Here is a 23497-nt window from a genome sequence, read left to right on the forward strand (position 1 = left end):
TGAATGGAGTCCGAGGGGCAAATTTCTCACAGGGTGGTGGGGTCATGGGACAAGCTGTCAGGGGAAGTGGGAGAGGAGGGTAGATTGACCACGGTTAAAAGGCGTTCGGACGGGTACGTGGACAGGAAAGTTGGACTTGAGCCAAGCGCCGGCAGATGCGACCGGCGTTGTGCCGAGTTTGCTATGTGCAGTATCTAACGGGGAAAGCACCGGCAGATGCATGGACTCACATTGGTACCGCACGCCGACTCCTGCAGAATTTTGGTGTAGCATCTCCTTCTGGCGTCGCATGGACGGGGCTTTGATTTAATTCTGGGGAAAGTACTGCAGCCGTGCACAGTGCATTAAACACGCTTCTCTTTGAAGCACCCTTGCCTGGCTACCAGCCTCCTGCATTATGGAACAGGAACGTCCGCCGTTTACGTCAGGAGTGCTGTAAGCATCACAACACACACTACAACACCACCTCCCCCCCACATACACACACAAACACAAATCAGAGAGAATGAGAAGCGCTTCAACTTGGCCCGAACAGTCGGGGCGGGACGGGCGGAGTGGCCGCGGGCGGGTCTGAGCGGTGCCGGCGCGGGCGCGCTGCACCTGCCGGGGGCTTCCAGCCTCAGGTGGGTCGGGGCTGCGCCGCGGCCGCTGCTCGCTCTGCAGCTCCAGTCTGCATCAGCAGCGCTGCAGGCTCGGTCTTATCCAGGCGGCAGCCGACGGGCGGGGGGCGCAGTCCCGCGGGCACCCACCCGCTGCCCATATACCCTGAACCCCACCCCTCTAGGACCCGGGTCCTGATCCCGCCCAGTCTCCGCAGCGTCCTGGGGTCTTCCAGTGCAGGGCGAGGTAGACGCACCACCACACCAACCTCCCCCCACCCCCGCCCCCCACAGACCCAGCCCCACGGGGGAGGCTGAATGATGTCTGTGTGCACAGTCCGAGTTCACAGCGGCCGTGGGCTGCGGAATGGAGGGATCTCTCGCTGCCGGACCCCGAGGCAGCAGCAGCAGCGCCGGTGAGGACAACGCATTGCTGATTTGAAACCAAGTGATGTGCAGGCTGCGGGCGTGAAGCGCCAGAGAGCCGAGAGACAGGGCAGCTCGCCCCGGAGCGAGGGAGTGAGTGCGGGCCACGCGTGCAGCGGGGCTCCCTCCACCCCGGGGTCCGACCTGACATGGCTCAAGCCGCCAAGCAGCTGAAGAAGATCAAAGATGTGGAGGCTCAGGCGCATCTCGAGCTGGAGAAGAAGGAGGAGGAGAAACGGAAGAAGAGGAACCGTTCCCGGGAGCGCAAGAAAAAGGTAGGAAGGAGTTTAGAGAAGGTGGAAGAAGTTGGGGTGCGAGAGGTGGGGGTGAACGGGACGGACGGAAGGGGTGACGGTGAGGCAGGTTGGGGCAGGAGACGAGCCACCATCTCTGTCACTGAACGACCTCCCGGGTGTAAGGGGTTGGGGAGGGCGAGGTGAGGGGGAAGAGGTGAGACAGAAAGAGGGGAAGAAGGTGAGGCATCTACCTCCACCCCCCCCCCCCACCCCGAGTGCTGGGGTTGAGGGGTGTGAATGAGTGAGTGCGGTAGAGAATGAGGGAGAGGGTGAATGGGGCTGAGTGGGATCCAGGGGTAAGAGAGAGGCAAGGTAGGAACGCCGCTGAGCGGTCTACGGACCGGAGGGAGTGAAGATGAGTGGCGAGGGCGTTTGGGTTGGGGGAGAAGGTGAATAAGATGGAGTGGATGGTGAGCGCGATGGAGGGAATTGGGGTTACAGTGAGGCAGAGTTGGGGGGCGGGGTGACAGGTGATGTATTCCCTCTGTCGCCGAGCACCCATCAATTCCGGGTGAATGCTGAGCGTGAAAGAGGCGGCTATGGGTGAAGCCGCAGCGCTCAGGGACCAGAACCGCCACGGGTCAGTGGTCCTGAGCTGACCAAGGGCGAATTCAACCCCAGCACTGAAGCGAGGGAAGGGGAAGGCAGAAGAAGCAGGTGATTAGCAAAGGAAGTCAAGTTCAGCGGCAGGGAGGTGGGCAATTCAGTAATTTCCGAAGACACTTGAAGTGGGATCAGATGCGTTTGGACTCCACCGCGCCTCAGCGAGTGTAACCTCCATCCACGGTTGCCTTTGACTTGCTAAGTTGTGTAAAGTTTGTAAGAGTCTGCGAGCACGTACACTTGTTGGTGCAGTTTCACAGGATGCAGAAACGTTTAGAACAACCTCCTTCTGGGGACAACCACGGAACGAAGCATTCCGGCCAACGGTCTGAGACCTGCCCAGGGGTATCTCCTGCCTGCGCCACGGGCAAGGTTGATTTGGAAGGGCAATAGCGTTGAAGTGACGCGAAGTCCCGCAGCTGTATGCGCGTGCTGGCTGCAGTAGACGGAAACAACTGCCGAAAAATGTTGACACAAGATTAAGTGTGATTGCGATGTCAGGAGCCGGAGTTTTAACAAATGATGTCTCTGCAATAGCTGAGGATTTGCTGGCCAGTCTGAGTTGTATTTCGTCAGGTGTTATGAAATATAGTGCTTAAGGTTCGGGAGACTGTGATTCTAATGTCTGGGATCACGGAACCATGACATCATTGGATATTTTCCACGCAGGAGGCCATTTGGCCCATCATATGTGTGTTAATTTAGTCCATCATGCAGATCTGGTGGAGTCATCCCCTCCTGGTCTGCCTGAACCTCCAACCTGTTTCCAGCATAAAGGCACATCTGGTAACCTTCAGTTTGTGGGTAACCTCCTCTTGACTAATTATCTGGTTTAAGGGATGTTCCATTGTCTGTGACACCGATTGCATTATAGCTACCCAGCGTCAGGAGGGATTGTGAGTACCAGCCATGGTCAGGTGCTCAGCAACCACAGTGCGACAGCACCAGGTACTTAAAGAGACCAGCAACTCGTTTCAAGGGCACTAGTGGAAAGGCAAGTCACTGGAAATCCAAAATAAAAATAGAAAACATTGGAAGGGACCAGTGAGTCAGGCAGCATCTTTGGAGGGGGAAGTTGATGCCATTTCATTGAAGCTGCAACGTTAACCAATCTTCTCTCTCTGAAGACGCTGTACGACCTGCATACCTATCTTCAGCAGTCTCCATTTCAACCCGCACGTACCAAGTCCAGCCATTCACTCATTTGACTTTCATGAGTTTAAGGGCCAGGTTACATTTCTATCAGGGTGCTAGACTCGCCAGTGGCTGGTTATTGTTAAATAACTCATTCTTGCCCTGCATGCTCGAAGTTAGCTTGCTCAAGTTATTCGAAGCACCATGTAATACTGAAACACTATCCAACAAACTCAGTTAAAGCCCAGCAAACAGAGGCACACGTTAGCAAAGCAGAACCCAGCAGGGTGGATCTCCCAGTTCATGGCTTCTGTCTACACAACGTCTTCCCATCATAGAATCCTGTTGTTGTTCTTGCTTGTTATCTTCTGTTTTACTGTGTTCTGTGTTGTTCTGCTGAGCAGGGTGGGCATGTTACGTAGGCACTGGAAAGCATGATGACACTTGTGGGCTGCCCCCAGTACATCCATTGGTGTGCTGGTTGTTAGCGCAAATGACGCATTTTGACGTACATGTGATAAATAAATCTGATTTTGAAACTGTAGGCATTAGGACCTAAATCCAGCTTTGCCTTGACTGATCGTATTCTGTTTTCTCGCACTGGGCTAACTTTTCCCATCTTTGTACTTGGTGCCCTCAGCCGGAGAAGGGAAGCTGCGCGTCTCTGAAGCGTTCGGCATTGGGAGTTGCTGGGAGCCAGACGTGGCTAGATTTGTGTTGGGCTCCTGCATCAATGTTGTTGTTGGGGGATCTGCTCTTCAGTGTGGTCTGAACTGACAAGCAGAAACCACAACATTGGGCAGTTTCTTCAGAATGAGTACAGAGTACACAGGTCAGGAGATCATATGTTCACCTCAGGTGCAGTAAGAGAAGGGATACAACGGGAGAACCTCACTCACATCTTGATTGATCCCACAGATCTTTAGGGAATTCTCAACCTCCCATGCATGCTATAACCCCTTCACTGCAAATCTATTGAACATAGAACATAGGACATTGAATCACTGCACTTCTGGTTCCTTGGCAGACCATCCAGGTCTTGTAACCCTCTGTTTTGTTGAGCTCTCTATATACAAATACATTGAAAAGTTTATTCAATTCACTTCTGAAAGTTACTACAGAAACTCCCTGCTCCTTAGGGAGAGGATGGTCCACATCTCAACAACTCATCTCTTGCCAGTCAGCACTACTTGCTCTGGGGTCTCTGTTCCTCCTTCATGTAGAAAAGTTTTTCAGCTTTTAACCCACTAAACCCCTTCCTAACTTTGAGCCTCTTTGTCAGGTCTGTCCTTAATCTCCTCTGTTTCAAGGAGAAGTCTGTGTTCTCCAGTACTTTGCATATTACTGTCAGAAAAAAATGGGGGTATGTGATTGGGAGATGTAATGTCTGCAAGCTGTCTCACAATCAAACATAATCAAGAGGTGAAATTTCCAAACAAACATTTGTTTGGCTTTTATTTGCGTATCATTAGAGTATGACCTCAAATCTATTGCTGCCCTTCATCTCATAACCTGTGTCTTTAACATCAGTCTTTTTTTCTGATGTAAATATGCACAGGGTGTGAGTGTCAAGTGAATGTTTGTGAGCTTGGTGTTATTCTTGAGAGGGTTGGAGTTCGCTAATCAATGTATTTTGGAGTTTAAGACCATTGGCTGATCTCTAACCCACCAAGCATGACTGTAGACAAATTGTTTGAACCTTGAAGTAGTAATTCACAGAAAGGAGTAAATATTCTGAACCTTCTCTAAGCTGCAACAGGTAACGTCACAAGAGAATAATAATATACCTTGGGCAGGATGCAGCATGGTGATAAAACCTGAATTAAGGGTGGTAGATATTTAATGTGGGGTTCTCTCAAAATTTGTAATTACTTATTGCTTTCTTTTCTCAGTGAGGGTTAATGTGATGAAAGCATCATTCTGGGTGCTGTTTGCACTATTCCTAAATGGATCCTTTCCTTATATGGTCGCGCAGCATCTAGTGTGATTGCTTTACAGAGCCACCGACCAGGGTTCAGTTCTCACCACTGCCCTTAACGAGTTTGTACGCTCTCTCCACGTCTGCGCGGTTTTCCTCTGGGTGCTCTGATTTCCTCCCACAGGTTAGGGTCAGCGGGCATTTGCTGCATGTTCGAAGTGTGGGGACGCTTGTGAGCCGTCCGAGCACAATCCCCAGACTGCGTTGTTTGTTGACGCAATGCAACACATTTCTTTGTTTCAATGACAAATGAAGCTCATCTCTTTTGCCTCACCTAACTTTCCAATACTGCTATGGCAAAGGAATGGAAAGGGAAAAGTAGGCAATGGATGTTCAAATATTACTTTGCCAATAGTGATGGAGAAACTATAAATAAAGAACTGTTATACTGAAAGCATTACTAAACAATGGCAATTGAAGCAAGAGAGCTAAACAGCATATCTCAAAAATCTAAATGTGGATTATCTGTTACAAGATATCACATTCTTGTGCCAAATACTTACCCTCTGTGACAAAATGTCATTCTTTTGTGTACAGTATTCAAAGAAGGGTGTCAAGGTTAAGCTGCTGAAGAGGACTGGAATAACAATGGGTTCATAGAGTTACACAGTATGAAAACAGGCCCTTTGGCCCAATTCATCCGCTATGCCTATCCCATTCGTCTTCATTCAGACCGTGTCCCGCTAATATTTTCTTCTCCATGTGATCCGAATTCAAGGCCCACCACTGCTGCTCCAAAATTTAAATCCACTAAATTACGTCATCTAGAATTGGGTGCCAGAGTAGCATAGCGATTTGTGCAACACTATTACTGCTCGGGATGTCAAAGTTTGGAGTTCAGTTCCAGCGTCCTCTGTAAGGAATCTGTATGTCCTCCCTATGCATGTGTGGGTTTCCTCCAGGTACTCTCATTTACACCTACAGTCCAAAGATGTACTGGTTAGTAGGTTAATTGATCTTTGCAACTTGTCTTAAAGATTAGGCTAGGGTTAAGTAGGAGGGTTGCTGGGTGGAGTGGCTCACTGGGCTGGGAAGTCCTATGACGTATCTATAAATGAAATAATAATGCCCCTACCCTGTATGAACAAGTGACTCTGGACCAACAGCAAGGCGTGATTCTGAACTCACCTTTCAGCTAGATGTGGACATGACAAGTATGGACCCAGCTCAATCGGCATTGTAAAGGGCTTTGTTCAGCGGTTTGATGTCTAAATTGGGAGCCGTATTATGCAACCAAGTCAAGCCTGCAATCTGGCATTGTTGAACTCACAGATTGTAAGTTATAGCTAACATTTAAACCTCTTCCATCATTCCTTAACATGACCTGGTAGGACAGCAGCTGCTCTAGTTACTGTTAGGAAAGAGTGGCCTTGGAACACCAGAACGTTGGCTGTTGATCTCAATTAGTTTGATTGGGTACATCATGGTGCTACTGATTAACACTAACCACACCTCTAGGTTGAGCAGAGAGGATCAAAGGCTCTGAATGTGCTCAGGATGAGAGACTTCAACTCATCATCAAATACCAGCTTGGATGGAACATCTCAGTTGGCATAGACCGGATGGGCTGAATGGTCTGTTTCCATACTGTGTAACTCAGTGACCATGTGGCACCACCATTAACACTGGGTCCAGGAGTGGTGCCTCCAACGAGACCACATCCTGGTCATAGCGTTTGGAGGCTTGCGTGCTTCAGTGACTCAGAGAGTTCTTGCTTTGGGTCTTGGCAGGGTCAACCATGCCAAACAGATCAAAGGGTAGAAGCCAGCCTAAGAGTGTCCTCCTCCAGTCCTCCAGGTTCAGGGTTTCAGCTCAGGGCTAACAACCCTGGCTGGTAAAACTAAATTGTTAGGAAACAGCAATGAAGTATCCTTCTACATCTGAGTGTGATGGTGTTCCTGAGTCTCCACCCGGGACCTGCATGAATAGACAGTAGTGAAAACTGAGAGGAAGCAACAGACAAGATGAAGGAAGCCCTGAACACTGCCAGAGCTGGATCATTGCCCTAAATCAGGGTCGGAATCTGAACCAGGTTTATTATCACCGGCGTACGTTGTGAAATTTGTTAACTTAGCAGCAGCAGTTCAATGCAATATAGAAGAATAAATAAATAAATTGTTATACATATATTGAATAGATTAAAAATTGTGCAAAAACAAAAATGATATATATTGAAAAAGTGAGGTAGTGTCCAAGGGTTCAATGTCCATTTAGGAATTGGATGGCAGAGGGGAAGAAGCTGTTCCTGAATCGCTGAGTGTGTGCCTTCAGGCTTCTGTATCTCCTTCCTGATGGTAGCAATGAGAAAAGGGCATGCCCTGGGTGCTGGAGGTCCTTAATAATGGATGCTCCCTTTCTGAGGCACCACTCCTTGAAGATGTCCTGGGTACTTTGTAGACTAGTACCCAAGATGGAGCCGACTGAATTTACAACCCTCTGCAGCTTCTTATTGTCCAATGCAGTAGTCCCCTCAATTTCCGCCCCCCCCCACCTTCCCTCATATCAGACAGTGATGCAGCCTGTCAGAATGCTCTCCACGGTACATCTATAGAAGTTTTTGAGTGTATTTGTTGACATGCCAAATCTCTTCAAACTCCTAATGAAGCACAGTCACTATCTTGCCTTTTTTATAACTGCATTGATATGTTGGGACCAGGTTAGGTCCTCAGAGATCTTGACACCCAGGAACTTCAAATTGCTCACTCTCTCATCTTCTGATCCCTCTATGAGGATTGGTATCTGTTCCTTTGTCTTGCCCCTCCTGAAGTCCACAATCAGCTCTTTTGTTTTACTGACGTTGAGTGCCAGGTTGTTGCTGCGACACCACTCCACTAGTTGGCATATCTCACTCCTGTACGCTCTTTCGTCACCATCTGAGATTCTATCAACAATGGTTGTATCAAATTTATCAATGATATTTGAGCTATGCCTAGCCACACAGTCATGGGTATAGAGAGGGTAGAGCAGTGGGTGAAGCACACACCCCTGAGGTGTGCCAGTGTTGACCTTCAGCAAGGAATGCCATTGGTGTAGCAGGCAGTGGATGCCAAGAGAGGTGGTGCATGGACCAAAATGAGGGTTGAATCTCTGCAGATTCTGCTGAGCTTGTGCAGAGGGAGTGGAGTTAGTGTTTCAAATCAGTGACCTTTCAGCTGGACTTGGAGAAATTGGAGGTGGATAGGATTTAAGGTTCAGTGAAGGAGAGGAGAGTTGGAGAGGTTTGGAGAACTGGAGAGATTAAATAATTAAAAGCATGATAGTGCAGGGAGAAAGAGTGATAGTGGGACAAGAAATAAGATTGGCTGGAGGTGGTGTTTCTTTAACAAATTATACAGGTATGTCCTGTCCACTTCAATTAGGGCAAATGCAATTAGGTGCCATCTGCTTGCCAAGGAAACTACAGTAACCACTGTCCAATACCAACAGGGAAGTTAAAATCACCCAGGACGTAGAAACCTACCAACGGCAGGTTCCCTCCAAGCTACACACTACACCAAATAGGCAATATTGTTTCCTCATCATTGCTTGGTCTAAACACCTTCCTCACTGCACTGAGGGACTACCTTTATCAGCAGGACTGCAAGGGTTCCTGAAGGTGACCCATTCCCATCCGGGGAAATTATGGATGCACAGTAAATGCTGGGCTTCAAATGAACCAAAATAAAGGCTTTTAATCGGATATCAAATTATGTAATGTTCTATATATAAACCATTCAAGTTTGTGGTTAGAGTTCACCTTTGATTCAGTACTGTTGTATGAAGTCCCTGGACTGAAGAAATGCCTTGTCATGGTTTCCATTTATCTGCTTTCCCATATCCCTGCACATTTAATCTGCTCAGGCTGGTCATACCTGCTACTGTCTGTCTTTGATAGAAGGGCTGTCGCTGAGCATTGCTTCATAGTACAGCTGCTTTTAAAAAGATGCTGTCTCATAAATCATTTAATCCTGTTCACCCACAGGACAATGTTTGTGAGTATTGTAGTGAACAAGATGTTTGCAGCTTACAGGAGTGCCACCTAAGATTAAAACAAGATACTGGCACCTAAGCATCTGCTGAGGCAGATGCAGAGTTTTACTATTTTGAATGTCATCATCTTCATTATCATGTGCTGTGTGGTATGGCATGGGCGATCATGGTCTTTCCGTGACCATGATTGTTTTTGGCAAATTTTTCTAAGAGGTGGCTTGTCATTGCCTTTTCCTGGGCAGTGTCTTTACAAGAGGGGTGACCCCAGCCATTATCAATGCTCTTCAGAGATTGTCTGCCTGGCGTCAGTGATCGCATAACCAGGACTTGTGATTTGCACCGGCTGTTTGTACGACCATTCAGCACTTGCTTCCATGGCTTCACGTGACGATGATCAGGGGTGGGGAGGTGGGCTAAGCAAGTGATACACCCTGCGCAAGGGCAACCTTACACCTCCTTTGGTGGAGGTGTATCTACACCGCACCCCCCCATTTTGAATATAAGTATATGAATTGAAATAGGATTAAACCAGTCAGTCTCTCAGATTGACTCCATCACTGAATAGGATCAATGCTAATCAGATTCAAACATCAACTCTGCCTGTGGTAACTTTTCACCCTTTTTTTGCTCTTGAAGTTCAAGTTTAATTGTCATTCAACCATACATGAATACCCATGAATACAGTCAAACGAAATAGCATTACTCCACGGCTAAGGTGCAAAACACAGTACCAACAGTTATACACAGCATAAGGCACATTTAGCACTTATAAGATATCAGTAAAATATAGTTATGTAAAAAAACAGAGTCCGAGTCGCTGAGTCCATAAATGTTGCAGCAATCTGGTCAAGCACAATACAACTTGTTATCCACCAAGTGAACACTGGAGGGCAGCACTGACTCCAGCATGGACACTGTGGCATACCACCTCTGGCATTGGCCCCGATGCCTCTCTCCTGAGTGGCTGCAAACAGCCGACACCACGGCGTGAGGGCTATTCCTTCCCACGGCCAAGGCCGCACAACTCCCCCGCCGTCAGTCCTGCCAATAAACCAGTGAACTGGACTTGCAGCACTCCACATTACCAAGATCCAACGGGGTCTTGCGATCACAAGGGAAGCGACTCCGACAATCACTGGCTGCAGACTGCACACTGCTTTCACGTGACAACTCCAGTGCCTCTCTGACACAAGCAGCTGCACAAACTGCAGCAAGTCCAGCTCCTTCAGTTTCTCTGCCAACGAGCAACTCCCTGATGGAGTAGACCTGCAAAATAATTAAATTCTTAATGTCCAGCATGGTGATTGTAAATAGCACATTGAAAAAAATCAATATCACCTTTGGTTGGTCCTGTAGAGGCTGCTGTATCCGAGCACACAACCATCTTACTACAACTATCTATCTACTGCATCTCCGCTTCCATTAGGCCCTTGGGGAAGGATGTTTCAGTCTCATGACCCTCTGAGAGCAATATTTCCACCTTAAGTGGTTGATCTTTTGATTTTATATAGGGATCCCTGAATCTCAATTTTTCTGTGAGAAAACCTCCGCTCGACGTTGGTTAATATAGGGAGTCAATAGATTTATTATTGTACCGAAGAACATTGTTTTACATTGCATCCATGCAGATCATTACATCAGTGCTTAGTGGTAGTACAAGGCTAACACAACAGCAGAATGCTGAATGAAATGTTGCAGTCACAGAAAGTGTAATGCAGGTAGACAGTCAGGATGAGGAAGATTGTGGTGTCAATAGTCCAACCTATTTTACAAGAGACACATTGCTCAATTGTCTTATAACAGTGTGATAGAAATTTTTCTGGAGCCTGCTGGTAGGGTACATGGTTTCAGGTGTTTGTATCTCCTCCCCGATGGAAGGTTTCCTCATGTTTTCCTCCAGGAAATATCCTCTCTATCAGTGTTCCCTCTGAGGTTTGTGTGGGTGTGGGTGTGCGCGTGCACACATCATTTGCTACAAGCGCACAAAGGAATCTAAATGGTGCACAAGAGGTTGTCACCCTCTCTACCTCGTTGGCATTTTTAAGTATATTTCACGATGTTTTACAATCTTTCCAGTTTCTGATGCGGAGCGTGTTGAGGTGATGCTTGTGATGATTTGAACTGGCTTGTTTGTACAGTTTTTGTTGAAGAAATTATTCTTTGCGCACAAGTTTTTGTCACTGGGCACAAAATTGCACAGCACAAGATTTTTGCACATACTGGTCATTACAAACTAGAGGGAACATTGCTCTCGATGTCTACCCTCGCAGGTCCTTGTATACCTCAAACTCCAACAGATCCAATTCTATTTCTTCAAACCTTTCCTCTAAATTAAATACCTCTCCCGTCCAGTTTGTTGTTGTTTTGTATGGCAGATGTTTTTTCCCTTCACACTTTTTGTCAAGATGAAATGTAGCCCAGGAGGGGCAGACACGAGTCTTTCTGCTTGGGAACCAGAATTGAATCAATCTTCATCTGACATCTCGTCCATAGCCATTCCAAAATGGGTGGCCCTGAGCTGGCATCACCTGATGGAGTCCTTGAAGTACGCAGGCCTCCACACAACATCAATATGTTGATCCAGGTTGTGGAGGACCCTTCCAGTAAATCATCTCTGAGTGGCATTTCCCTTCCTTAGTAAGGACACCAACACTATACACAGTATTTCAGAGGTGGTCTCTCTGTTGCAGTATATGACTAAAATATTATCTCCCTACATTTACAATCAGTGGCCAACTCATCAGATACCTCGTGCTTAATAAAGTGGCCACTGAGTGGATGTTCATTGTCTGCTGCTGCTGTAGCCCATCCATTTCAAGATACAACATGTTGTGCGTTCAGAGATGTTCTTCTGCACATCACTGTTGTAACGGGTAGTTACTTGAGTTACTGTTGCTTCCCTGTCAGCTTGAACCAGTCTGGCCATTCTCCTCTGACCTCTCTCTCATTAACAAGGCATTTTTATCCACAAAACTGCCACTCACTGGATGCTTTTTTTGGGTTTTGTTTTTTGCACCATTCTGTCTAAACTCTAGCTGAGGTTCCCAACCTGGGGTCCACTGACCCCTCAGTCAATGTTAGGGGTCCATGGCATAAAAAGATTGGGAACTGCTGCTCCAGAGACAGTCGTGCGTGAAAGTCCTTGGAGATCAGCAGTTTCTGAGATACTCAAACCATCCAGCCTGGCACCAACAATCATTCCACAGTCAAAGTCACTTAGATCACATTTCTTTCCCCATTCTGATGTTTGGTCTGAACAACAACTGAACCTCCTGACCATGTCTCCATGCTTTTATGCACTGAGTTGCTGCTACGTGATTGGCTGATTAGATATTTGGATAAACGAGCAGGTGTGCAAGTGTACCTAATAAAGTGGTGACTGAGCGTAATCTCCCTGCATTTATATACAAGTATATCCCATTAGAATAAATGATCAGATCCCTCTGCAACTTCTCAGCACTTAGATAGCATGCTTTCTTATTTTTGATCATCTTTATTTTTCCTCTAGAAATGGACAACTTCACATTTTTCTACATCAATGGACTAAATTTGGTCTGGAATGCTATTGCTGTTGTTTGCATGATTTGTGTTTCTTTTTTTTCCTCTACACATTGGATGTTGGTCCTTTTTAAATTGGGTTCTTTTGAGGTTTTTGCTCTGTGGCTGCGGGCAGGCAGACAAATATCAAGGTTGTACAATTTATATATACTTTGATAATGAATATACTTTGAATCTGCTGAATAATTGTTCATATGCCTGATCTTTTCCCCACTCACTTAAAAGGCTATACTCTTAGTCACCTGTTTATAACGCTCTTTGCCACTTAACTTACCTGTCTAGTGAAACTCTTTGTGTCTTTGTTAACACTGTGAGTAGTTGTGATGCCTGTGAAACACTACCCAACACATTTTGCTGAACAGAAAAAGCTACATTTATACCTAGAGAAAGAGGAGACTGCTGATGCTGGAATCTGGAACAAGAAATAATATGCTAGAGGAACTCAGTGGGTCAGGCAGCATCTGTGGAGGGAAATGGACAGTTGACATATCAGGTCAAGACCATTCACCTGGACTCTTCATCAGCTTGGGCCCTGATGAAGTATCACAGTCTGAAACGCCAAATGTTTACTTCCCTTTATATTTATACCTATTGCTTATTTCCTGTTCGCTACCAAGTGGAAATCCATGCCAGTATGTTATCTTCTACACCATGGAGTTTTATTTTCTACAATGTCCATCATGAAGGAACCCAGCACTCAGGACATGCCCTCTTCTCCTTACTACTATCAGGAAGGAGGTAGGAGCCTTAGGACACACACTCAACATTATAGAAACAGCTTCTTTGCCTCTGTCATCAGATTCCTGAATGGTCCATGAACACTACCTCACTATTTTGCTCTCGTTTTGCATTATTTATTTATATCTTATATATTATTGTGACTTGTTATAACTTTTGCGTATTGTGCCAGGGGAAAATTCTGGAGTTAAGAGTACAGAGGAAATAAGAATTTCACCAGCAGCCAATCTTCAGACCTGAATATGGATTGTAGACTGAATTTAAAATGCAGCTCTGAACAGTGGGTTCCCTGGAGCTGTGCGCCAGAGTTGATGCAAACCAGCCAATGCTGATTAACGTCCATTTTGAGTGTTTGGAGTGTGGGTGCGAAGGAGTTGTTTGAAGACTATATGTAATTCAAAGGAAGCACTGTAGATACATTGTCACTATAGAATTGTCCTGCCTTTACTGTTGATCTTTAGCATATTAAATGTTATGTAGCAGGCCTCTCTTTACAAGAGTGTCTCAATATGATGCCTGTTGCATGTTTTTGCTGAATAAAACACTTCTATATCCATTATCTTCAATATCTCTCTGGTGACCTTGTTCACGGTGACAACGTATTGAGCTGTACTGCTGGCACAGAACACCATATTACAGTATGTCAGTGAAGATCAACCTGATTCTGATTCTTTCAGGGTTCATATTTCAATATCAGTTGAGTGTTCAGTTGCCTGTACCTGTGCTGAGATATGGGATTGACAAAACCCTTGAATAGTGATGACGCTTATTATAACTAAAGCTCTCAGCAAACCGAAGGTTCACAGCCTCGGTTAGTTTAACCATACTTGTAACTTCTTGTATTAGCAGTATTAAGAACAAAAACTTCTGTTGATAAGGAATTACTTTCAAAACAAGATCTATAAGACATATGGGAAGCAGGTTATGACTGGAGCCAACAGTCTAAATCATCATTTCTGCTTTGAATGTGCTGCATACTTGTCGTCAGTGAAGACTGGCTCACAGTGATGCTGAGCTAGAGTGTGTCGTGAGCATAACGAGCTGGAAGTAAGCAGACTACTGTGAGATCTCGGAGTAACACAGGCCTCAGTGCTGCATTTGACCAGCTTATGTATAAAACAGCAATGGCTATGCAAATTTAATTAGCACCAAACCGTTTTCAAGTGGAGATGCTACTTGGAGTGGGTCTCGGTTCCCATCTGGACTGCGCTCCGTGCCGTGCTGCTGCTTGTGCTTTCGAGAGTTGTTCAGTTTGGAAGATCCTCGATGCAACTCACAGTGGCCAGAGTGCCTGACCACGTTTAACACAACAGAGAGACGGACTCGTGCATACTCTCCCGGGTGCACCGACATGCATGCACACACGCATGCCCCTTTTTAAGGCAGCTAAGGAATTTATATGGACCACAAGACATGGGAGTAGCGTTAAGCCATTCAGCCCATCAAGTCTGCTCCACAATTCCGTCATAGCTGATTTATTATCCCTCTCAACCCCATTCTCGCTGTAATCTTCAATGCCCTGATTAATCAAGGATGTATCAATCCCCGCTTTAACTATAGCCAATGACTTTCCTCCATAGTTGTCTGTAACAATGAATTCCACAGATTCACCTCCCTCTGACTAAAGAAATTCTTCCTTATATCTGTTCTAAAGAGACGTCAAGTCAAGTCAAGTTGCTTTTATTGTCATTTCAACCATAACTGCTGGTACAGTACACAGTAAAAATGAAACAACGTTCCTCCAGGACCATGGTCCTATTCTGAAGTTGTACCCTCTGGTCCTAGGCTCTGCCTCTATAGAAAACCTCCTCTCCACATCCACTCTATCTAGGCCTTTCAATAGACAATAGGTTTCAATGAGATCTCCTCATCATTCTTCTAACTTCCATTGAGTATAGGCCCAAAGCCATAAAATCTTCGAGCGTGAGAATGCTATGTAACCAACATTAACTGTGCTGGTTTTGACGGCACTATCCGGCTGATACCAATCTTCTGTTTGATATCTGTGTCCCTGTAAAATAATTTTCAAGGTGAGTCAATGCTGAAACCTGTGTTCTCAGACAAGGATCTTTGCATCAAAACTCTCCTGATAAAGGAAAAAAAGATTTCCCATACCTATCAGAGAATCTGCAGACGCCATCAATCTGAAATGAAAATGGAAAATGTGGAAGCGCTCGGCAGTGAATCAGTTTCTCTTTCTACAGATTTTATCTAACTTGCTGAGTGTTTCCATGCTTTCTGTTCTTGGCTCCATTTCTGATCTCTGGTTCAATGGATACATTGTGATGAATCTATTCATGACTTTGAAAACTTTTGATTATCAGCTCTATCTCTCTTTTTCTCTCTCTCTTTCTCTCTCCTGCTATTTCCTCCCTTCCCACTGGCTTCTCTCCCTCCCTATCCCCCCTCCAACCTCTCTCTTCCCTCAACCCTCCTCTCTCTCCCTCTCTACCCCTTAGCCTTTCTCTCTTTCTCTATTCCCCCACTCTCTCTCTCACTTCTCTCTATCCCAAACATCTTTCTATCCTAGCTTCTCTCTCCCTCGCTCTAACCCCACATCTTTCTACCTTGCTGTCTGCTATTGACCCTGTCATCTCTCTCTCTCTCTAATCACCCTCCACACTCCCCCTGCCACAACTTGCTTTGTCTCTGACCCATTGTTTCTCTCTGAGACCTGTCGGAAGGTGAATTGTCTGGAGCTGAGCACATTGAAATCCAGTTCTCTATCATTCCTCATGAGGAATGCAGACACATTGCCAAATCTGAAAGTGCTAGCCTGCACTCTGGATACATCCCACCTTCTCTCTGTACCACTCTGTCCAATCCAGTAAATGCTTTGACATTGCCATCTCTCAACCAGAATGGGCAAGGAGAAACTGCAGACTCTGTGAATATCCTGTTGCTCATTGCAGGACACAGCTCAAGGTGACTCTGCTGTCAGAATCCACACTCTCTGCCGGTGCAGAGTCTATGGCAAACTTCCAAGTCATCTGCTGTGACGCCAAAAAAGTATAAACCATATTGGTTGCTGTCACGAGCGATCCTTTGACTCCATATCCCACACAGCTGCTACAGCTATAACCCTTTCGTTTGCCTCGGCTGAACCTACTCTGCATTCGGCAGCTCGACACCTGTGAATAATGCTGATGTTTTCCAAACTAAAATTACGCTGGCCGTAGTGATGAGGAAACAAAGAGCCTGAGGTTAAAGCTGCCCGTGCTTTCTGACGGCCATCACGTGCTCATGCAGGGGTTCAGGCACATGCCTGCACTGTCAGCACTGCATGACTGCCTTTGTGACTGAATGCGAGACTGTCACAGACACCTCTCCAGAACAGATTGGGTCAGTTCGGAGTTAATTCGGCCAGTTCACATCCTTGACAAATGTTGCGGTTAATTCGGCCTGTCTTGTAAAGCAATAAATGGATTTAGAGATGAGAAGTGTCTTTTTTAACATGTAATAATGAACACAGACTGCATTCAACACCACCACCAACAGACACAAGTTTGATTGATTTCTGAAAGAAATACTTAACATTGTATTTTAAAAATATGTTGCATTGCCGTGATCCTGATGTTGTGACACTTCACCCAGTGACTCAGTCACACTCTGACCCTGTGATGTCTCACCCTGTGTCCGTGTCACACTCTGACCCTGTGATGTCTCACCCTGTGTCCGTGTCACACTCTGATCCTGTGATGTCTCACCCTGTGTCTCTGTCACACTCTGACCCTGTGATGTCTCACCCAGTGACTCAGTCACACTCTGACCCTGTGATGTCTCACCCTGTGTCCGTGTCACACTCTGACCCTGTGATGTCTCACCCTGTGTCCGTGCCACACTCTGATCCTGTGATGTCTCACCCTGTGTCTCTGTCACACTCTGACCCTGTGATGTTTCACCCTGTGTCCGTGTCACACTCTGACCCTGTGATGTCTCACCCTGTGTCCGTGTCACACTCTGACCCTGTGATGTCTCACCCTGTGTCCGTGTCACACTCTGACCCTGTGATGTCTCACCCTGTGTCCGTGTCACACTCTGACCCTGTGATGCCTCACCCTGTGTCTCTGTCACACTCTGACCCTGTGATGTCTCACCCTGTGTCCGTGTCACACTCTGACCCTGTGATGTCTCACCCTGTGTCTCTGTCACTCTCTGACCCTGTGATGTCTCACCCTGTGTCCGTGTCACACTCTGACCCTGTGATGTCTCACCCTGAGTCCGTGTCACACTCTGACCCTGTGATGTCTCACCCTGAGTCCGTGGCACACTCTGACCCTGTGATGTCTCACCCTGAGTCCGTGTCACACTCTGACCCTGTGATGTCTCACCCTGTGTCTCTGTCACTCTCTGACCCTGTGATGTCTCACCCTGTGTCCGTGTCACACTCTGACCCTGTGATGTCTCACCCTGTGTCCGTGTCACACTCTGACCCTGTGATGTCTCACCCTGAGTCCGTGTCACACTCTGACCCTGTGATGTCTCACCCTGTGTCCGTGTCACACTCTGACCCTGTGATGTCTCACCCTGTGTCCGTGTCACACTCTGACCCTGTGATGTCTCACCCTGTGTCCGTGTCACACTCTGACCCTGTGATGTCTCACCCTGTGTCTCTGTCACACTCTGACCCTGTGATGTCTCACCCTGTGTCTCTGTCACACTCTGACCCTGTGATGTCTCACCCTGAGTCCGTGTCACACTCTGACCCTGTGATGTCTCACCCTGTGTCCGTGTCACACTCTGACCCTGTGATGTCTCACCCTGTGTCCGTGTCACACTCTGACCCTGTGATGTCTCACCCTGTGTCCGTGTCACACTCTGACCCTGTGATGTCTCACCCTGTGTCTCTGTCACACTCTGACCCTGTGATGTCTCACCCTGTGTCCCTGTCACACTCTGACCCTGTGATGCATCACCCTGTGTCTCTGTCACTCTCTGACCCTGTGATGCCTCACCCTGTGTCCCTGTCACACTCTGACCCTGTGATGTCTCACCCTGTGTCTCTGTCACACTCTGACCCTGTGATGTCTCACCCTGTGTCCGTGTCACACTCTGACCCTGTGATGTCTCACCCTGTGTCCGTGTCACACTCTGACCCTGTGATGTCTCACCCTGTGTCCGTGTCACACTCTGACCCTGTGATGTCTCACCCTGTGTCCGTGTCACACTCTGACCCTGTGATGTCTCACCCTGAGTCCGTGTCACACTCTGACCCTGTGATGTCTCACCCTGTGTCCGTGTCACACTCTGACCCTGTGATGTCTCACCCTGAGTCCGTGTCACACTCTGACCCTGTGATGTCTCACCCTGTGTCTCTGTCACACTCTGACCCTGTGATGTCTCACCCTGTGTCTCTGTCACTCTCTGACCCTGTGATGTCTCACCCTGAGTCCGTGTCACACTCTGACCCTGTGATGTCTCACCCTGTGTCTCTGTCACACTCTGACCCTGTGATGTCTCACCCTGAGTCCGTGTCACACTCTGACCCTGTGATGTCTCACCCTGTGTCTCTGTCACACTCTGACCCTGTGATGTCTCACCCTGTGTCTCTGTCACTCTCTGACCCTGTGATGTCTCACCCTGTGTCCGTGTCACACTCTGACCCTGTGATGTCTCACCCTGTGTCTCTGTCACTCTCTGACCCTGTGATGTCTCACCCTGAGTCCGTGTCACACTCTGACCCTGTGATGTCTCACCCTGTGTCTCTGTCACATTCTGACCCTGTGATGTCTCACCCTGTGTCCGTGTCACACTCTGACCCTGTGATGTCTCACCCTGTGTCTCTGTCACACTCTGACCCTGTGATGTCTCACCCTGTGTCCCTGTCACACTCTGACCCTGTGATGCCTCACTCTGTGTCTCTGTCACACTCTGACCCTGTGATGTCTCACTCTGTGTCTCTGTCACACTCTGACCCTGTGATGTTTCACCCTGTGTCCCTGTCACACTCTGACCCTGTGATGTCTCACCCTGTGTCCGTGTCACACTCTGACCCTGTGATGTCTCACCCTGTGTCCGTGTCACACTCTGACCCTGTGATGTCTCACCCTGTGTCTCTGTCACACTCTGACCCTGTGATGTCTCACCCTGAGTCCGTGTCACACTCTGACCCTGTGATGTCTCACCCTGTGTCCATGTCACACTCTGACCCTGTGATGTCTCACCCTGTGTCTCTGTCACACTCTGACCCTGTGATGTCTCACCCTGTGTCCCTGTCACACTCTGACCCTGTGATGTCTCACCCTGTGTCTCTGTCACACTCTGACCCTGTGATGCCTCACCCTGTGTCTCTGTCACACTCTGACCCTGTGATGTCTCACCCTGTGTCCCTGTCACACTCTGACCCTGTGATGTCTCACCCTGTGTCTCTGTCACACTCTGACCCTGTGATGTCTCACTCTGTGTCTCTGTCACACTCTGACCCTGTGATGCCTCACCCTGTGTCTCTGTCACACTCTGACCCTGTGATGTCTCACCCTGTGTCCGTGTCACACTCTGACCCTGTGATGTTTCACCCTGTGTCCGTGTCACACTCTGACCCTGTGATGTCTCACCCTGTGTCCGTGTCACACTCTGACCCTGTGATGTCTCACCCTGAGTCCGTGTCACACTCTGACCCTGTGATGTCTCACCCTGAGTCCGTGTCACACTCTGACCCTGTGATGTCTCACCCTGTGTCCGTGTCACACTCTGACCCCGTGATGTCTCACCCTGTGTCTCTGTCACACTCTGACCCTGTGATGTCTCACCCTGTGTCTCTGTCACACTCTGACCCTGTGATGTCTCACCCTGAGTCCGTGTCACACTCTGACCCTGTGATGTCTCACCCTGAGTCCGTGTCACACTCTGACCCTGTGATGTCTCACCCTGTGTCTCTGTCACACTCTGACCCTGTGATGTCTCACCCTGTGTCCGTGTCACACTCTGACCCTGTGATGTCTCACCCTGTGTCCGTGTCACACTCTGACCCTGTGATGTCTCACCCTGTGTCTCTGTCACACTCTGACCCTGTGATGTCTCACCCTGTGTCTCTGTCACTCTCTAACCCTGTGATGTCTCACCCTGTGTCCGTGTCACACTCTGACCCTGTGATGTCTCACCCTGTGTCCGTGTCACTCTCTAACCCTGTGATGTCTCACCCTGTGTCCGTGTCACTCTCTAACCCTGTGATGTCTCACCCTGTGTCTCTGTCACACTCTGACCCTGTGATGTCTCACCCTGTGTCCGTGTCACACTCTGACCCTGTGATGTCTCACCCTGTGTCCGTGTCACACTCTGACCCTGTGATGTCTCACCCTGTGTCCGTGTCACACTCTGACCCTGTGATGTCTCACCCTGAGTCCGTGTCACACTCTGACCCTGTGATGTCTCACCCTGTGTCCGTGTCACACTCTGACCCTGTGATGTCTCACCCTGTGTCCGTGTCACACTCTGACCCTGTGATGTCTCACCCTGTGTCCGTGTCACACTCTGACCCTGTGATGTCTCACCCTGTGTCCGTGTCACACTCTGACCCTGTGATGTCTCACCCTGAGTCCGTGTCACATTCTGACCCTGTGATGTCTCACCCTGTGTCCGTGTCACACTCTGACCCTGTGATGTCTCACCCTGTGTCTCTGTCACACTCTGACCCTGTGATGTCTCACCCTGTGTCCGTGTCACACTCTGACCCTGTGATGTCTCACCCTGTGTCCGTGTCACACTCTGATCCTGTGATGTTTCACCCTGAGTCCGTGTCACACTCTGACCCTGTGATGTCTCACCCTGTGTCCGTGTCACACTCCGACCCTGTGATGTTTCACCCTGAGTCCGTGTCACACTCTGACCCTGTGATGTCTCACCCTGTGTCCGTGTCACACTCTGACCCTGTGATGTCTCACCCTGAGTCCGTGTCACACTCTGACCCTGTGATGCCTCACCCTGTGTCTCTGTCACACTCTGACCCTGTGATGTCTCACCCTGAGTCCGTGTCACACTCTGACCCTGTGATGTCTCACCCTGTGTCCGTGTCACACTCTGACCCTGTGATGTCTCACCCTGAGTCCGTGTCACACTCTGACCCTGTGATGTCTCACCCTGTGTCCGTGTCACACTCTGACCCTGTGATGTCTCACCCTGAGTCCGTGTCACACTCTGACCCTGTGATGTCTCACCCTGTGTCTCTGTCACACTCTGACCCTGTGATGTCTCACCCTGTGTCCGTGTCACACTCTGATCCTGTGATGTTTCACCCTGAGTCCGTGTCACACTCTGACCCTGTGACACCTGGCCTGGCACAGCAACTGCTCTGCATGTAATGGCAAGAAACTGCAGAGTTTGGACATAGCTCATTATGGAGCCATTTCCCACTCCGGGTGCTTCATCTACAGTTCTGTCTGTCTCAGGAAAGCAACCAGAATAGTCACCGTTCCCACCATCAATGACATTCTGTCTTCTCCTTTCTCCAATTGGGCAGGCGATTCAAAAGTCTGATAGCACATGGCACAGGACTTGAGGACAGCCTCTATCTCACTCGTGAACGAGCCTCTTGTATGATGAGATGAGCTCTTAACTTCTCTATCTATCTGTTATGATCTTTGTTGTTACTGTTTGCCTAGAATGCATGTTCTCTGTAGCTTTTACACTTTATTCTGCATTGTTTTTGTTTTACCCTGTTCTGGCTGAACACACTGTGCAGTGATGCGATTCGTATGAACATTTGGCGTCAGAAGTTTTTTCCTGACACGTGACAATAATAAATCAATGCCAACACCGATACCAGTGTCGCCGTCTCACCCTTATTCTCTGACTCTTCACCCAGTGTCTCCGTCTCACAATGACCCTTTGACAGTTCACCCAGTATCCTCATCTTGCCTGCACCTTGAGACTCTTCACCTTGTGTCCCCGTCACACACTGACCCTGTGATACTTCACCCAGTGGTCCCGTCACACTGAATGTCTGATATTGTCATAGCTGGCCTGCTAATCTTTGGAGGGATTTGGTGATTTGTATCATTTTCGTACAATATCATTTCACATTCTGCGGTACTTAATTATAACACAGTATATTATTATGATTTTAACTTGAAGCAGACAAAAGATAGTTTGATTTTAAAGTTCTAAGTAAGTTTATTATCAAAGTACATTTATGTTACCGCATTCTACGGCATTTGCAGGAAAGCTAACAAAATAATAGAAACTACAAAATCACACACATAAACAAAGATTAACAAACAACCAGTGTGCCAAAGAAGATAAACTGTGCAAATGAATAAAATAATATTACTGAGAACATGAGTTGTGAAGAGTCCTTGAAAGTTAGTCTGTAGGTCGCAGTATCAGTTTGGAGTTGTGTTCAGTAAAGTTATTCACTCTGGTTTAGTAGTCTGATGATTGACTGCCCCTGAACCTGGTGGTGTGGACCCTAGCCTCCTGTACCTCCTGGCCAATGGTAGTAGCAGAAAGGGAGCGTGGTCTGGGTGGTGGGAGTCCTTGGGAATGGATGCTCCTTGTAAATGTACTCACTGGTGGGAAGGGCTTTGCCTGCGACAGATCTGTTGAATACAAGGTAATACGATCTCTGTATAAATAAATACCTTTGTGTTTAATCGCCTTCCTATGAAGCAATTTCTTTGAGATGGGACACCGAGGGGCATGTATATTGATGCAGTTTGTGCTGCTTCAGCTTGTATAAGCAACTGAACCGCCTCGTTTCATCAGAGCCCAGTTGTTCCCTCCCTTCCACGTGTATGTAATGTTTGCGATGATGACCGGTTTCAAGGAATGCCTTGATGTCTCGTGCATTGCAGGTGCATTGCAGGTGTAGCAGTACAGGGTGAGACAGGGTGAGACACTGTACAGCATGTCGTGGAATGAAAGGGCATAGGAACAAGTCCAGGCACCACGGCAACACTTCACAGGGGCTCTCCAATGGAACTCACTGTTGTGTTGATCCCCCCCAAAGCTGCTTTTCCGTTCCTTTACAGTCACCTGCATTCTTTCAGTGTAATTTTCAGTTTTATTACTGCATATTGCATTGTACTGCTGCTGCATAACAACAAATTTTGCGAGATATTGCGGTGATTCTGATGGTATATAGCCTGCATACGTCGATAATAAGTGTAGATTGAACTTCGAACTTTCCTTCAGCCTGTATATTTAGATTAAAGATTATCTTTATTTGTCAAAACATACAGTGAAATGAGCCATTTGCGTCA

At 47.6% G+C, this 23497-nt stretch overlaps 1 protein-coding gene across 7 annotated transcripts in view; it reads left to right on the forward strand.

The window, feature by feature from the left end:
• The first annotated feature begins 1070 nt into the window (after nt 1–1070).
• Nucleotides 1071–23497, forward strand: part of LOC132391523 (ankyrin-1-like) — a 449124-nt gene continuing 426697 nt past the window's right edge. For 4 of the 7 annotated variants that reach the window (XM_059964825.1, XM_059964840.1, XM_059964849.1 and 1 more), the window contains exon 1: nt 1071–1300. In XM_059964825.1, the coding sequence (XP_059820808.1) occupies nt 1175–1300 (126 nt within the window). In that variant the 5' untranslated portion in view covers nt 1071–1174. The remainder of the gene's footprint in view (nt 1301–23497) is intronic. The other 3 variants (XM_059964875.1, XM_059964884.1, XM_059964858.1) reach the window with 2 other exon arrangements.

The sequence above is a fragment of the Hypanus sabinus genome, chromosome 1 (assembly GCF_030144855.1).
Source record: "Hypanus sabinus isolate sHypSab1 chromosome 1, sHypSab1.hap1, whole genome shotgun sequence".
NCBI classification, from domain to species: Eukaryota; Metazoa; Chordata; class Chondrichthyes; order Myliobatiformes; family Dasyatidae; genus Hypanus; species Hypanus sabinus.